Source organism: Bos javanicus, chromosome 22 (genome assembly GCF_032452875.1).
Source record: "Bos javanicus breed banteng chromosome 22, ARS-OSU_banteng_1.0, whole genome shotgun sequence".
NCBI lineage: Eukaryota > Metazoa > Chordata > Mammalia > Artiodactyla > Bovidae > Bos > Bos javanicus.
This window is the reverse complement of record NC_083889.1, coordinates 39,299,017-39,316,399: the sequence shown is the minus strand read 5'-3', so window position 1 is coordinate 39,316,399 and position 17,383 is coordinate 39,299,017. Positions and strand designations below refer to the sequence as shown.

Genomic DNA, 17,383 nt, shown 5'->3' with positions numbered 1-17,383 from the left:
TCTCTCATGTGGTTGCTCTGATCATAAGATTTTGAAATTCAAAATCGTACTCTGGGGAATTCACGGAAAGGAGGATCATTCAGCAAGGATATTATGAACGACGGTCAAAGCACTGTTGGTGGCAGAACTCTGTCCTCACCGCCACCTTCAACCATTTCCTAAAAGCTTCTCCCTAAATCACTGCTTTCAGGCTGTACTCAGTCCATCAGCAGAGCCAGTGCTTTGCCCAGCTTTGGGCAGCCTTGCTTTCCTCCTTAATTTGCTGGTGTTTTCCTGACCAAATATACAGTCTGTGAGCATTAGTACTTTGTGTTTACTAGGTGTGCACACTGTAATTTTATGGCCAGGTAGGTGGGAAAGTATTAGTCTAAATAAATGTATTTTTCAACAGAGCAGCTGTGTTAAGTGAATTGAATAGTCTGTGTAGGTCAGAAACAGTAGCTCTATCTTTTTTTTTTTTTTTTTCCCCTTCCTCCTTTGGAGTGTTACTGAACTTGAATAGTCGTGTTTCACTGCAGGCAGAAATAAATGAAGAGTGGATAGTGTCAGAGTGAAGTCAGGAATAGAGCAGGATCATAGCCTGTGTGACGCTGTGCTCTCTGTCGCTAGGGGCTGATGGATTCATTCCTTTAGAGCACTTTGCTGATAACACAGATTTTCTGAGTTTGGTCCCCCAAATGAATCCATTAGCTTCACCTTCTCCCTGTGCAGTAGTGATGGGGATTTTGATTTTGTTCTTTTATTTTTCGATTTTTCCCTTTCCTTTCCCTCATTCTAAGGAACACTTCCAACCCCCGCAACACAGAGAAACTATTATTTAGAGCCAGCAAGTATTTTAAACCATTGAAATAGAACAAACTACCTTCCTTGGCCCCAAACCAATCCAAGTCCCCTCTCTAGAGAAAACCACTTACTAGTTGGTGTTACTTTCCAGAGCCTTTTCTTTCCTTACTTTTGTATATCTGTGCAGATGCTTTTGTTATTGTTCAGTTGCTAAGTTGTGTCAGACTCTTTGTGACCCCGGGGGCTATAGCACGCCAGGGTCCCCTCCCCTTCACCATCTCCCAGAGCTTGCTCAGGCTCATGTCCATTGAGTCAGTGATGCCATCCAACCATCTCCTCCTCTGTTGTCCCCTTCTCCTCCTGCCTTCAATCTTTCCCAGCATCAAGGTCTTTTCTTTTGAGTCAGCTCCTCGCATCAGGTAGCCAAAGTATTGGAGCTTCAGCATCAGTCCTTCCAGTGAATATTCAGGGTTGATTGCCTTTAGGATTCACTGATGCAGATAGATACACAACAAATATTTTGTTGTGAGACTTTTTAAAAATCAAATGTGTATATACCCTGCATCTTGACTTCCTTCATTACTAATACATCTTCAAGAAGTTTAAATGTCAGTGCCTACTTGCGAATTTCTTTTCTCCACCCCATTATTTATCTTATCAGTTCTTCTATTTATAATGCATGTGAATTTTTTTTCCCGATGTATATGGGACAGATATGTACTTATCTGTCTGCCTTTGTATTTGCTACACTTCTGGCAAATCTTAAATTTTCTTAGTTGAGAGCCTCCTTAAATCATAAAAAGGAAAATCACTAGAAAAAAATGAATTAAGATTCTCATCTTTACTGATTATCAGGAAAATTAAAAAATGCAAACAGGAATGTTCACCCAATGTGTAAAAAATAAGGATCTGCCAATCCAGTGTTAGCAGTGGTGTGGGGAGATGGTATTCTTTTCCATTACTGCTAGAATATAAAAGGTGTGTACCCTTTTCAGGCGAAAATTTGAACCACTTCTAGGGATCTGTCTTATAGAAAAGATTTTGTGCTCATAGAAGCATATTTACATATTTTTTTTATCAGTGATTCTTAGCCTTTCTGGCTTGTAGGACCTATGAAGATTTTGATAAAAGCCATTGTCCATGTGGCATCAGGACTGAAAATGTGGTAATAGGTATAACCATAAGAGTTTATCTGGTGAAAAGAGGTAGACAGTGTCCAGGGCACACACATACAACCCTTGGCAGTATTCCAAGGGATGTGCAGAACCCCAGTTTATAGCTCCATAAATTCGTCCCCCCTCCACCAGTTATCTACCCAAAGCTGTTGTCTATAAGGGAGACTTAAAAATCAGAAAGAGTTTGAATAGAGCAAGGCAGTGCATTTCCTCCTGTGCAAGAAATAACCTCCTTCCATTTATTCCACAGTCATTTAATGAGTAACTACTGCGTGCTTGGTCCTGGGGCCAGTACTGCCCAGTGGGAGAGGTCCCAGCATGTCGGACCTGGGAGAGTCCATTGTAAGGGCACCTCATGTCCTGTGCTCAGGAGCTCAGTCATGTCCGACTCTTTGTGACCCTGTGGACAGTAGCCCGCCAGGCTCCTCTTGTCCGTGGGACTCTCCAGGCAAGAATACTGGAGTGGGTTACCGTCCCCTCCTCCAGGGGATCTTCCCAACCCAGCAATCAAACTCGGGACTCTTAAAATCTCCTGCATTGGCAGGTGGATCCTTTACCACTAGAGCCACCCTTCACTAAAATTAAACAGAAGATCTGAGAAGAAGAGAGCTGTTTTAAGGAACAGATGTTCTAGTTGGATTGACCCAGCTAATCTAAAAAATGCCTCCTGTGCAGATTACCCTTAGAACATAAGAGGGTGAGGTTTTGATTTATAGAAGTCTAAAAAGCTTTGGAAAGCATCCATATTGTCTCACACGTCCGTTCTCAGACATGTTTTGCATAAACCTGTTTCTTAGGGAGAGCTTAATTTGGCAACATTTAGCTGCAAAGGGCAAAATGCAGTTTTCTGGGTAAAAGTGCACAGCTTCTCTTTGTGTAGAAGCTTTCTGGCAGACTTTTCGCTGGGAGAAAGAGAGGAATACAACTAACTCTATACCTGTGTTAATTTTATTTAGCTCGATTGCAGATTCACGGCATCATCATTTCCCCAGAACCTATTGGCGGGTAGAAAGTACAATATCAGAAATGAGGAAAGAACCATAGTGGGAATTTGGGGTGAGTCAGTAACAAATAAACTGTATTTCAGGTTTCTTGTATTTCAAAATGGGAGACATATTGCTGATTCCTCGTTGGTTTTGAATGATTTATAACCTTTTATTTGTGGTTGAGTGTTGCAGTCTATGTTGTCATGGAAATTCTATTGAATTTATAGGTCCATTTATCCAAAATGATTTTCCAGACTTCATTTCATGGTGAATCATGTGGCTGTTACTCCCAAGTACAAAGCAATTTCTAAAAAGTTTCACATTACAAAGAGCACAAACACTGAGGTGGTTATTTTCCTGTTTTTGAAATACAAATGAGTTCCAGATTCACCTCGGGCTCCCCACCCCCTCCACTATGTCCAGGGCATTAAGCTCCACTGCATTTCAGAACCAGGCTCAGGTACAAAATAGCAAGCAAGGATAGGTTGTTTTAAGAGAAAAGAAGGTTATTACAGTCACTTTCACCAATAGGTGAAAGAGATCTTAAGTTACTGGTTTATGGGTTAGGGCAAGACCCTGCAATCTTTGAGCCCCATTACAGCAGACTTGTTCCTCCTCCCTGTAAGGTCAGTAGTAGAAAAGAGAAAGAAAATCAAAGAGCTTTCCTGTAGTCATTGACTAGACTTCCTGTGGCAGTGGGTGTAGACATGATTTGTGCACCTCAGCGCCATTGACATTTTAGGCTAGATAATTAGTTGCTTTGGCGAGGAGTATCCTATGCATTGTAGAGGGTTTAGAAACCTCGCTGGCCTCTACCCAGTATATGCCAGCAGTAGCATCTGACCCCAAGTGACACCAACCACAGATGTCTTCAGACATCGACAGATGTCCCCGGGGGTCCAGAAATCAGCCTGTTTGAGAATACTACCCTTGAAGCTTTGTACCAAGATCCTAACAATAGATGATAGGTTGTGCTCATGGCTTATGGGAATTCTGTCAGGATGATCTACCAAGAAGATTTTTAAAGTGTGGGCTCTGGGTTTGAATCCTGGCTTTATTTTTTCACAGAGAAGACATAATATCTCAGCCTGAATTTCCTTTTGTTAAAAATGGGGAGAATAATACCACTTTCCCTGTGGCTCAGCTGGTAAAGAATCCACCTGCAGTGTTGGAGACATGGGTTTGATCCCTGGGTTGGAAAGATCCCCTGGAGAAAGGAAAGGCTACCCACTCCAGTATTGTGGCCTGGAGAATTCTATGGACTGTTACGTATAGTCCATGGAGTCACAAAGAGTTGGACATGACTGAGCAACTTTCAGTCACTCACTCACCCTCCATATATGCCAAGGATTGAAGGGATGAATTCATGTATTGTAAAGAGTTGGATACGATACGTTTAAGCAGCCCTCTGCTGCTGCCTCTTGGCTTCCTTTTTAACAGCGTCTGCCTCAAGCGGAAGGGTGGAAAGAAGCAGAGCTGGGCCCATGTCACTGTTATTTGGTCCTAGGCAGGTGCCGAGGACCAGCCCCGGCTGATCCAGGGTATTCGAAGGGGAGACGGCGTCGGCGACCTATTCAAATGGTAATTAGAGATATAAAGAGTAATAGAATGAGGATAGCTCAGTAGGAAAATTCAGTGGAGAAAAGAAGCTGAGTAGCTTGGTTTACGCGGGAGACCAATAAAACTTCAAGACAAGAAGTTTGCACCACTTACGTAGGCCGCAGGCGCCCTCTCGAATAGCGGAAGGTGCCTCACCCTAGACACCTTCTCGAGTGGGTCTTAGAAGCCCAGGCATAATTAGTAAGCGTGGTGGGTTCCGCGCTCCAGATGGAGACTCAGCTGGAAGTTAAAAGAAAGAATGACATGGGGAGACCAAGCGTTGGTGAGCAAGGCCCGTAGCTTTATTTTTAACAGGGGCTTTTATACCCTAAGTTACACATAGAGGATAATAGGGGATGCAAAGTCAGCAGTCTTTGATTCTTATCAAAAACCAGGGTTTCTTTCCTGCAAATTTATCGTATACAAATGGTTTAGGTGATTTACATCATCTTCTGGCCAGAAGGCCTACTAACATTTTATGACTCTTGACAAGGACTTATCAACAAAGACTTATTTTCTCTAAGAGTAATTATTTTAAGGTTTGGCGCCATCTTCCAAAGATAAAATTGCATTCCTATAGGGCGGATGTGTAATGGGTTTACAACAAAGGAAAGAATTTATTACCTTAAGGGTCTAAAGTTACTAACACCAAGGCCACTACTTATTTTTTCTACATACCCACTATTAATTAATACATATTCAAGGATACAATTCAGGGGATGTGAAAACTTGGCAACAAGCATTGACTCATCAATGAAATCCTTTACTAGTTTATTCTGACAGTTTCTAACTCTCTGAGAGGCTCTAAGCTATTTGAATATCTTAAACTTCCCGTGCCTCTGGAGGCTAGGAGACTGTAAACAATCGTATGCATAGCTGCAGGAGTCCAGGTAAACTTGTCAGGCGAGTTAGAGAGCCATCTGAGGGGTTTGGATTTAAACACTCCTAATTGCCCAGGAACTTTATTAATTGGAGCTGTAAGTTAACTCTTTGACAGAGAGAGAGCGAGATGGTGGTAGGGGACAGCCCCCAGTAAAGTCAGAGGTGAGAGCACAAAGCAATAAAGTAGGCAGACTCTGGTTTTTTGGGGGGAAAAGGCTCGAGAATATCCGGGCGGACTCCTGAGGCTCGATCCCGCCTTTGCGTATGCCGAGCCTCCTTCCTCATGACCTTTGTCACGAGTGGAATGCCTCACCGGCTCCCGGCAGGCAGGTGTGATTCTGCATACACCTCCTGTCATCTACCCTAATTTGCTCTTTGAAGCAAATCAGTTCTCTGTGGCCATACCCCCCAGTTGGGATCAGCCTCTGTTGTATGGAATGGGTACAGAACAGGGAAACAATGTCACCCTGCTCCTTTATTATAGGAGAAGACTATATTTTGTTTATCCCAGTTGGAAAATTACAGCTATTTCACTAATTTTATTTTTCTTTCTTTAATGTGGACCACTTTTTTTGAAATCTTTATTGGATTCATTACAGTATTACTTCTGTTTTATGTTTTGTTTTTTTGGCTGCAAGGTTTGTGGGATCTTAGCTTCCCAACCAGGGATCAATCCTGTACCCCCTGCATTGGAAGGTGAAGTCATAGCCACTGGAACCCCCAGGGAGGTCCCTAATTGTATTTCTTTATTGTTGAAATATTTATATAGAGAAATTCACAGATGATCAGTGTGCAGCTGAATGAATTTTCACGCTCTTGGAACCAGGCCCCAGATCAAGAAAAAGCACCTTCTCACCAGCTTCTCCCCAGGACCCCTCTTACAGTTACCACCCACCAGGTGTTGGCTTGTAACTGCAAGAGTTTTTCCTGATTTTGTACTTCATTGTAGCAGGATCACAGAGTATATCCTTTCTGGTAAAAGGGAAAAAAAATCGGGTTTATTTGTCTGAGCATGGTTTGCGTTTGTGAGGTGCGTTCATACTCTCACGTCCCAGTGTCGTGTGTTCTATTAGGTAGTCCATTATCGACTGGCATCTGGGTGATGCCCAATTTGGGGTTATTGAAAACAACCCGTGCACTAATGTATTTGGGTTTTTTCCTTTCCTTTTCCCCCCCATTAAGTAATTTTTAAAGGCAAATAATTCATTAGGGAGCCTATTATATGTCAGCTATTGTAGGAAGCACTTTACTTATTTTATTTAATCCTCAATGTAGCCCAATGACTTGTTTCTGATCCTCAGTTTCCTGCTAAGCTGCTAAGACTCAGAGAAGGTGACTAACTTCATCTGGGTCACACAGCTATAAAATGGGAGATCTACAACTTTCTGGAGTCCATGATAAGGGACCAACTGTAGCCAGATGCTTAACCTACCTCATTTGTGTCCAAACTTAACGCTGAACTTTTAAGAAATAGCTCACGAATCACCATAGTAAATCCTTCGCTGATGGAAGCAAGAGCCTGAACTTTTCCCTACCAGGAAACAGCTGAAAAAGTTAAATGTTTATTTGACTCATCAGATGCAGAAATTAAAAAAAAAAAAAGAAAAAAACTAATAAAGAGACAATGGCATAAACAAGTTACACACAAGAGACTTTTGAAAGGGATTCCTTGATACCCAACTGTATAGGAGTCATGGCGCTACAGTACACATGGGATTCTTTTCCAAAAATTTGGATTCCTGCTGTTTATAGTTGAAGATAATTCCATATTACAGGGCAGGGGAGAAAAGGGGAAATAATTAAGGATTGATGCACTCCATGGTTAATGATATTTTATAAAGCAAATGCTTCAGAATGTTTATTTAAATGCTGCCTTGCCTGTAAAGATGTTGAATGCCATCTATTCTTTGGGTCAAGTTTCTTCTAAAAATATTCTTCAAATGAAGGCTGTGTGAAGCCCACACACAGGTTTCTTTGCCTTGTGGCAGACTCATTGGGATTGTTGGCTGGTCCATGGAAACAATTTATTTTCACCTGAATTTGCATCTTTCTCCTGGTCTAAAGAAAGTAATAAAGACACGTAGTAATAAAAACTGAGGGCTATGGAGTTTCTTCTTACTTTTCCCAAGCAGGCGAGTAGTGTTTCTTTATTACAGCTGTCCCATGAGGTGAGTATTACCTCTGTTTGACAGAAGGGAACACTGAGCCTTAGAGGCCTCAGGCGTCTTCTGTATACAAATCAGGTCTGGTTCTGTGGCCCGTGTCGGTCGGTCTTCACTTTATATTACCCAGTTGTGCTGTCTGTCAGTTTCATGGATGTTTTTCTGTGGGTCGCAAGAGTTTGAGCTGGGTTGTAATAAGGCCCGCATTCTCCAGGGGAGAACCTTATCAGAAAGAGACGAATGAAGAGGATAAAGCTCAGAGCTCAAAGAAACTCAGAAAGGAATGAAGTTACAGAACACTTTTATAAGGTGAAGCACAGAGACATATAGATATATCCGGATACATTTTGCTTAAGACTAGTAGTGACAGTTAGGGTTGTATTAGTGAGAGTTCGCCAGAGAAATGAGACCAGTATGAGAGAGGCAGACTTGAGATTTTAAGGAAGTGCTTGTGCCTCAGTTGCGGAGTTGGGCAAGTATGAAATACGCAGAGCAGGCTGGAAATTTCAGCCTTGATGAAGAGTTGTGTTGAAGAGTTGATGTTGCAGGCTGAGGACTGAAGGCTGGAAACTCAGTGAGAATTTCTCTGTTGCATTCTGGAGGCAGAATTCCTACCTCTTCCTCCAGGTTTCAAATGATTGGATGTGGCTCCCATGGAGAGTCTAGTGATATAAATAGTAATCACATTTAAAACAATACCTTCACAGCAACACGTGGAATACTGTCGGACCAAACAAGTGGGCAGCATAGCCAGGGCAAAGTCGACACATTAAATTAACCCTCGCAGGGGATAAAAATATGATCATGATGCTTTAAAAAAAAGTAACTGGGAGTAAAGACTGTTGATTGATACAAAAGAAAACACCTATATTATAGTTCTGAATTCAGAGTATTACTTACATAGTATACATGGTGGGTATGTGGGTATTTATAATTTTTCTCCACACTTTAGGTGACTAGATTTTCTTTTGTTGGATCATTAAAATTTCAGGCTAGAGTTGCTTGGGTAGAGAACAGTTTGAAATGCCTTGCAGATTAAAGAGAAAGGAATGTTGCCGGTGTTTAGCAGAACCATTCCTGGTTCCACGTAGTCATTTCATAATGATTTTGGGTTATATTTGCACCTTCTTGAACATTTTCTCCAGCAGTTTTAAGTCCATTCATTCTCTTAATATCCTTATCTCTCTTTGCTACTCATCTCACTGTATAATTTATTCCTGGAAATAACAAGAATCTCAGTGTAATGATTGCGACTTTATCATTCGACTGGCCTTGCTTCCAGTCATCCAGAACCCCCACTCATTTTATTCATTCCATGAATGAGTTAATGGTATTTATAAGAACAGCACTGTTCAAGACAAAGTTTTTAACTAAGTAGGTGGCCTTCCTGCCCTCATCAGTCTTCCTGTCTGATGGCAGTGGCAGAATGAAGGAATCGTTGAATGTGTGTGATCTGGCTGTTCAGTTGTTAAGGTACAGCATAGTCTAAAACTAAAGTTAGAGTAAGAACTTGTTATCCTAAACTTTGTGACATCATCATTTGCAAATCATCCAACAAGTAGAACCAGCAGATCATTAACTGTGTTTGGATTTTTTCTTTGTCTTTACTACACATTTTTATCCTTGGGTGACTTTTTTGTCCACTACTGTGTTCTCAACTGGTTGACTACATGGTAGCCCCAAACACGATCAGAAAAGTACATTTCACCTCTTCAGTCCTGTTATGTGCTGCCTCCTCGGTGACTTTTAATCTTGCTGTTGCCCTTTTCATCACCATCTTTATCTCATCGTCTTTATGTCTCATTTGTTCTTTTCCTGTAGCTTCTCCTGTGTGTTCTTCTGTTCTGTTAAAGATGAACAGCAGTATCCTGGAAGTGTCTGATGAATCTGCCAGTATATTGCTTGTCCTCTGTGCTGTCTGCATGCCATTTCCTTAATTCATCATGAATTTTTCTTGGTTCATGTATGTGGGAGGGGTGCACATTGGAGAAATACGTGTTCTGAGAGGAAATTAAGATGTAGAGCTTTCTGAATCACCAAGGAAAGTTCTGTTCAGTCTCCCACTCTTGCATTGGAATCATTTCCTCTTGCTGCCATTACAGCAGGGATATGAGAGCTGATTTAAACAAACAGCTACAACATTAGAAAATAGGAAGTCCAACTTCAGCAAAATCTCCCCCTGACCCGGTCCGTTCCCTGTATTATTCTATACTCATTTAATATATGCCTCACATGGCCCTGAACCATTTACTACCTTATGCTTTATTGTGGTACATTTACATATGACTCAGCTTGAATCTAATCATGAGAAACCATGAAACTGACCCCATTTCTACTTAATAACTGGCCTGCACCCTTCAAACTACCAAAAAAAGAAAAAGGCTAAGTAACTGTCCCAAATGGAAGTTGGGGGTCGGAGGGGTCATTATAAAGAGACGTGGCAACTGAATGCAAAGTTTGGTCCTCTATTAGATTCTGGGACCAAGATACAAATAGTGATCTATAATGGACTTTATTTGGGCACTTGCCAAAAGTTGAAAATGGACTGTGAATATGATTAACAGTATTATATCAAAGTAAAACTTGGCTAATTTTAATAACTTTACTGTGGATATATAAAAGAATAGTCTTATTCTTAGAAACAGTACACTTAAGTGTGTATTGGTAAAGGGGTATATTTTCTCCCACTTATTATAAAATGATTCAAAGGAAATGTTTGTGGGGAGAGAGGAAACATGCAAATAAGGTAAAATATAAATAATTGGTGGTCCAGGCAAAGGATATAGGGAACACTTAATAGATTTCTTTATTGCCCAGTTTCTCATATCTTTTCTTCAGCTTCTGTTCACCACGTTTCTTCAGAAGGAGGATTTCTATGCAGTCAGTATCACTTTAGTTCACATGATTAGAAAGAACACACTTTGGCGAAGGCTGAAGGAATGCTCCGAACATGGCACTTGCAAAACAGATGTAGAAAATGGATGGGCTACTCAAAATGCTCAGTAGCTACCATGACTGTTCCCAAAATGTTTTTGTAAAATAAGTTTCCAGACTATGCCTGGATTTGTCTCGTCAGTGGTAACACAAAATAATTTAAAGTCCAATCCCTCAGCAAAACTCCATCTACTTACTTTCACATTTAAGATATCTTTAAAAGTTAACAAAATTCAGTAGACTACAACTTGAGAAAGATACCGATGGCAAGGGAAATTGATATTTCAGACCTATGGCTGCTGTTCTCTTTATGAGACATTTTATTATCCTGATGGGTGGAGCCATGATTCAAAGACATTTTCTAAAAATGAATCCTCACCCAGTTGTAAATGAAAATGCCCTTGAAGAGGTTTGAAAGTATTTTGTATCGCACACTATTCAGGTGATGCATTAAACAATGCCACCCCTGCTCCTGGACTGAAGAATAATAAAACCTTGTGTGAACTTACTTCATCTGAGGGTCTGGGTTTTAAAAGGAAAAGTGAAGTGTAATTTTCTGAATATACTTGTGCAGAGTTTCTTTCTTGGGTTAGTCTCATTGTCACCAGAGCAATTTTCACCCCATATTCAACTATTGTAATCAGCACCTCGTTGAATGCATTTTTCTCAGAGTAAATTCATGATATCTGTAGCTGTCCAGACATAAAGGTAACACATTTGTAAGTGGGTGGTGCTAGCGTCAATGGAAATTCACAATCTAAGGAGAACAATTCTGCATAAGAAAGAATAATCTCCAAAAGAATCTTCCATCCTCCAGTCCACTTGGGTGTCTGACTTTTCCTAGAAAGTGTCCTGATTTGGGCTCCCTGATCACACCCTTCAGGGAAAAAAAGTCAGCTTGTTTGTACGTGTGGGTGAATTCGGTCAGCAGGACTCTTCGCGTTTGACCTGTATTTCAGATAGTCTGTCTGACTTCACTTTTCCCACTGGGTAGTTATCCTTTAACATCAAGTCTCCATATTCCATCTGGGGTGTGGTTGTTCAGAAAACAGCATCATGTCATTTGGAAAAGTGGAAAAATAAAGGTCATAGACGAGAACCAATGATAGCAGGAGTTTTGATTTTCTGTAAGGAGGAGGAGTGATTCAAGAAGATTCAGTGGAATTATACTGCTGTTAGAAATCTGAAGATGCCTGCTGGGTGTTAATGTGATGGTGGTGGTGCTTTGTGGACCTATAAGGTCCAGGCATCGTACACGCACTGTCCTACACTGACATGTTTAAGCCCCACATTCATCTTACCAAGGGTAAGAATGTGATTCTGTACATAAGGAATAATGCTTAGAAATTAGCTTACTTGCCTGAGATCTCACATGCAAGTAAATGAGGAAGCTGGAATTAGGGGCCCAGATCTTTTATTCGTATCTCATATGTAGTCTCTCAAGAATACTATGTGATCTGTTTTTGTTCTCTGGATTGTATTAGATATCAAGGAATGTTCAGGCATTCAAATTGTATAATGATTTTAAGTTGATTTACCTTAAAGGATGAGAAGCCCTTGCCAAACGTCAGAGAAGGTATTCAAGGTTGGGATGAGAGTCCCTGGATTTTGCCCTCATCAGTGCTTTTGACTTGACCAAGTGAGCATCAAGTTTATGAAGTGCTTTCTTCATGTGTAACTGAGTGTAGTCATTTCTGCCCAGCCTTCACAGGGATTGTTAGATGGATTAAGTGAGATCAGGAATGGGATGGATTTTGCGAACTGTAAAATCAAGAGTATTATTATCATCATTACCATTAAATTTTTGTGGATTGACTGAAATAGCCCATATTGGCTATTTCTTAAAGCTGAGAGCCCCCATCAAATTCTTACCATTAAAATGATACTTGTCTATAAAGACATGTCCATTTAAGCCTTTAAAATTTTAACATGTGGACTGAATCTCACAGCCTTGGTTTTCTACCTTACATGTTTTAACTCCATTAAAATCTGGCTTCTTAGTAGGGACCGTTCATCATGGCATGAGTATTAGGTAATAAGATGTTGGGTGTTATTTTTGTGTGCGACCTAAAGTCATCATAGTTATGTGAAAAGACATGTGTTTTATTGATATCTACTGAAGTAGGGGTAGAATGATAAAATGTCTAGGGTTTGCTGTCAAATACTTTAGCAAAGAGAAATATGGATAGATGAATACATTGGTCAAAATCTTATTATGTTGGGGAATCTGAGTACACTGTACTATTCTCTCCACTTCTGCTAGGTTTTCCTGGTATATTCTCCTAATATGTTTTTTATTGTTCTTTTTACAGATGCAGATTTTCTTTTACAATCCAGATGATTTTGACAGCTTTCAAACCGCCATTTCTGAAAACAGAATAATCGGAGCTATGGCTGTATTTTTTCAAGTAAGTTAACAATGGCTCGAGTACTTCGACCAGAGTTCTTTGAGTATTTTTTTTTAATTCACCGAATTGTTCCATGTTTAATGAATGCATCTGTTTTCTAGTTCACACCTGTCTAAATGAAAGATATTTCATATTGTCTAATGTGTGATTTAAAATGTAAATAAGTATGTTTAGAAACATAATGAAAAATTTTGCATGAATTATTCTGATTTTACTGCTACTTGACTGGTGCACAGATTGAAGAACACATTTATCATCTAAGTTACTTCACTCCTGAAGCGTTTTGAACAGGTTCCTTCAGCATATTAAGAGGCTGATGTTTAAAAAAAGGTAGTTTTCTTTGGAGCAACTTTAAAATTTGACATTACTTGCAAGTAGATTAATAAATCGCATCAGTCATTTCTCTAAAGAGACTTCATTTCTCCCCCCTCGTTCCCCTCCAGAAATCCCCATGGTAACTAAAGTTTTTATTGAGACTGTTTCCAAGTTAGTATGTTTATGATCTCCCAAACTGTCTCCTTTTTGTTGTATTTGTATTAAGGAGTTTTCCTGGCTCATGTGTTGGTTCCATGTCTAGAAGTGAAACATTGCATCCTTCCGTAGATAATACTGTCCAGGCTTCTTAGTGTTGATCAGTGGGTGTCTTAACCAAGTAGCCTAGAGGAGACCTGGTGCTTTTTTTGTGTGGGAAGGTAATCTGAGTAGGAGGTGTATGGCTTGTCTTTCAGTCTTGCAATTTGCCTAAAGACCACTTACAAGCGTTCCTTTTACCAGTGAGTCATCATGGGGAAATTATGTCTTTCTGACAACTCAAAGGAACATTAGAGACATCAGAACCTCCTTCAGTATGTGTCTTTAACCTCCGCCTTTTGAGGCAAGCTTCTTTGTCATTGAGATGGAGCCACTCTTGTGTGGAGTGTGTTAATTTCACTGCCCTTTTTAGTGAGTGACACAGAATGGACAATTCTCTTTACTGTTTGTCTCTCCCTCTTAATACCCCTCTCCCTGTCTTTTCTTGGATAAAGGCTCGAAGGGGATGTGATTTTTGAAAAATTGAAAAGCCTAATCTCCTATCCAAACTTCAGAAACAATAAGAGTGGCATTCTACAGCATTGGTTATGACACTAATTTTCATACTAAGGTTTCTGACCTAGTAGTGTGCCATGAAATCATTTCAGTGAGTCTTGACCAGCATTTTTAAAATAAATAGAATAATACAGAACAGAAAGTATTCAAGTGTACCACACATAGTAAGGGTAAATAATTTCTTTGAACTTGTTTTTTCATTGCTCATACACAGACATGCAAACAATTGGGTGATTATATGAAATGTGTTTCTCATTGTGGGTGATACTGAAATATTTTGAAATATTTTGTTTACACTGTGTATTATGATAATCTCCTCATTGTTCCTACTGTTTTCCCAGGCATTTCTTCCCCTGATTATTTTCATGAATCACAGTAGAGTGTAGTGTTTTTAAAGCTTATTCGGTGGAGTCAAAAATAACGTGCGTTTGAATCTCATCTTTTCCACTTAACTGCATGATGGTGATGTAGTTGTTTAAACTTTTTGTTTTTATTTTATTTTTTGACCACACCGCGTGGCTTACAGCATTTTAGTTCTCTGACCAGGGATCAAACCTATGCCTTGGGCATTGAAAGCGCTGAGGCCTGCCCCTGGACCACTAGGGAATTTCTAAACTTTTCAACCACAGCATTGTGATCTGTGACATGAGGATGGCAACTTCTGCATCATCGAGACTGTAGTCGTTAAATGAAGCCCCTGGTGTGGGTTTTGGCACATAGTAGACATTTGGTGAATGCCAAACAAAATATGTACCCATATCCAGCCACTTCCGTTTCTATGAGATGGAGACCCCATGGTGTGTGTGTGTCTTCTCTGCATAAACAGAAGTCTATTCTGGGCACAGCCCTGCTAGCAATTCAGGTGGGTTGTCATAACCCCTCCTGCATCTAACCTGTGATAGATTTGTGGTTGGTATTATTGAGGCTACTTGAACTTCTCAGACTGTGTGTATGTGTGAGCGTGCTCTCAGTCATGTTCAACTCTTTGCAGCCCCTTGAATGGTAGCCCATCAGACTTCTCTGTCCATGGAATTTTCCAGGCTAGAAAACTGGAGTGGGTTGCCATTTCCTCCTCCGGGATCTTCCTGACCCAGTGGTCAAACCTGTGTCTCTTGCATCTCTTGCATTGGCAGGCAGATTCTGTGTCACTGTGCCACCTGAGAATCCCTTGCACTTACGTAGTTCTCCCTTACTTTTTATCACTCTCCTCTTAGCACACTGTTTTTCATATCGCTAGATCTCTACTCCTGCAGCCCTGCCTTCATACCTACCCTTTCCTCCTTTTCTGTCATGCCCACCCATGCCTCATCCAACCTGGTTCTATTAATACTTTATAGGGCACCTTTTTTATAGGAAAATAAAATTTTAAAATGTTATTTATGAGTACTAGAAAGTCTATTTCACAACATGCTCTACCCAAAAGGCTTCTATTTTTCCAGCTCTAGAAAGTCTTCTTAAATATAAGACCACTTAGAGTATGCGCAGGAGAGGCACATTGGTGTAAAACCAGCAAAAGACCTCAATGTGAAATCTAGACTTTGGATTTTTAAAGTATTTCCAGGACAAAAGTGCTTGTTCACAAAGAAATACAATGTGTATTTCATCTGGTTAGTCCTCTAAGTTTTGGCTTGCTATCCTGTAGATACAAAATTAGAGGACAAATAATAAAAAATAGAACAGTTTTTTTTTTTTTTAGATAGCAGCTGCTTGAAGCTGCTTTCTTTGTTTTCCTTGTAAGTCCACATGTACGTTTATACATCTGAGTTCACAGTATGTCATTGCAGCGGAAAGAAGATGATATTATTGCTATTTTAATTTGGCAATCTTTTTAGAACCTGTATTTTGAGATCTTTGTGTTTTGAATCTTTCTAATAAGAATGCTTGATTTGGGACTTTGGTATTTCTCCCCCAGGTAAGGAAATCTTGATGTACATTTCCAAATTCTAACCTAGTACCTTCCATTTTGGTCTTAAAGAAGTATTTATCATTCTCTCAGGAATGATTCGATGACATGTATGGTATCACTTACTACGTTAAATAGATGTGATAAGTGTAGTCACCTCCTGCCCACAAGAAGTGGGTCATAGTCCCATGTGATAATGGCTCGAAAGAGGTGAGAAGAGAAGGTCTCCTACTCATAAATTGGCTGTACTCTGCTCTGGTGCCCGTAAATGCACAGATTCATTGTTGAGAATCACAGGATATGAATGATCTACAAGTGCATATCTAAGCAAGGCTAAGTTCTGTGTAGATGCTGTGGCTTTGATGCCAGCTCACCCCACACACTAGAATAATTTTCCCAACAATTTCAATTTTTCATTATCTGTGTTTCTTTCTTTCCCCCTGACCCTCTGCCTGTTACTCCAAGGAGTTTTGGCTCTCTTACTGCCTTTGCTGTGGTTAGGTATGATGAGGTTCTTACATTTCCAAAACACCAAAGCACACACACACCGGGCAGACACATGGTCGACCAGGGAACATATTGGCTGAGTGCAGGTGGTCCTGCTGTAGCTCATGGGAATAATGATGGATGCTCCATCGTGCCTACAATTATTTTCTTCAGTTAAACATGGAGTATTTCACATCAGATTTCCTGATGATGATGTAACACTTGAGATCTGAGTAGTGACTGTCTCCTTTGGAGGGGGTGTGAATTTCCATGGTAATAACCCATTCTCTAAGCAGTTTCCATGACTTCACTGTCAGCATGACCCTGATTTCACGACCCCAGTAACTTTGAATAGTGCCTGACATCCTTTGGTTGCGGACAGAATTGAAGGTCAGTCTCAATGTTGAAATGCAGTGAGGCAGATTTCCTGTGAGTGCTTTGTGTGAACACCAGTAAAGGAAGGATCGCTTCCAGGTACAGAGCAGAGCAAATCGTGGCAGCCCCACAAGGTTTTATGCTTTTGTGCCCACGCAGTACTAAAAGGCGCATTCATTTCGTAGATAACTACTGCTGAGTGGAATGTTACAGTTTTCCAACACATGTTACTAAATGCATCTGGAGAAAGAAGACCCTTTTTCCAGTTCACACACCTTTGGGCTAGTGGCCCTCTGGAAGATAAAGGAGAAAGGAAGGCTCAAGTTTGATTTTAAAGAATTTTTTAAATAAAATAGGGTAAAATAAGAAATAGGCGAGGCATGAAGATACTTGTTAAATCACTAAGAGAATAAATAGATGGTTGTTTAGCTAATTTATTAGTACAAAAAATACGTATTTTCTGTTTGGTAAAATAGAATCTTCTCTATCAGCCTGTTTTGAAGTCCTGTAGAAATGTAAAAAGCCAAAAGTCATCAAAATGCTCCTTTAATGTATTCTCATTATTTGGGTAACACACTGATTGGGTTCTCTCTTTAAAGAACAA

At 40.2% G+C, this 17,383-nt stretch overlaps 1 protein-coding gene across 3 annotated transcripts in view; it reads left to right on the top strand.

The window, feature by feature from the left end:
• The window catches only part of PTPRG (protein tyrosine phosphatase receptor type G), a 777,275-nt gene that overhangs the window by 525,906 nt on the left and 233,986 nt on the right, over positions 1 to 17,383 (top strand). For all 3 annotated transcript variants that reach the window (XM_061396518.1, XM_061396519.1, XM_061396517.1), the window contains exon 5: positions 12,834 to 12,929. In XM_061396518.1, coding sequence (XP_061252502.1) covers positions 12,834 to 12,929 — 96 coding nt within the window. The remainder of the gene's footprint in view (positions 1 to 12,833; positions 12,930 to 17,383) is intronic.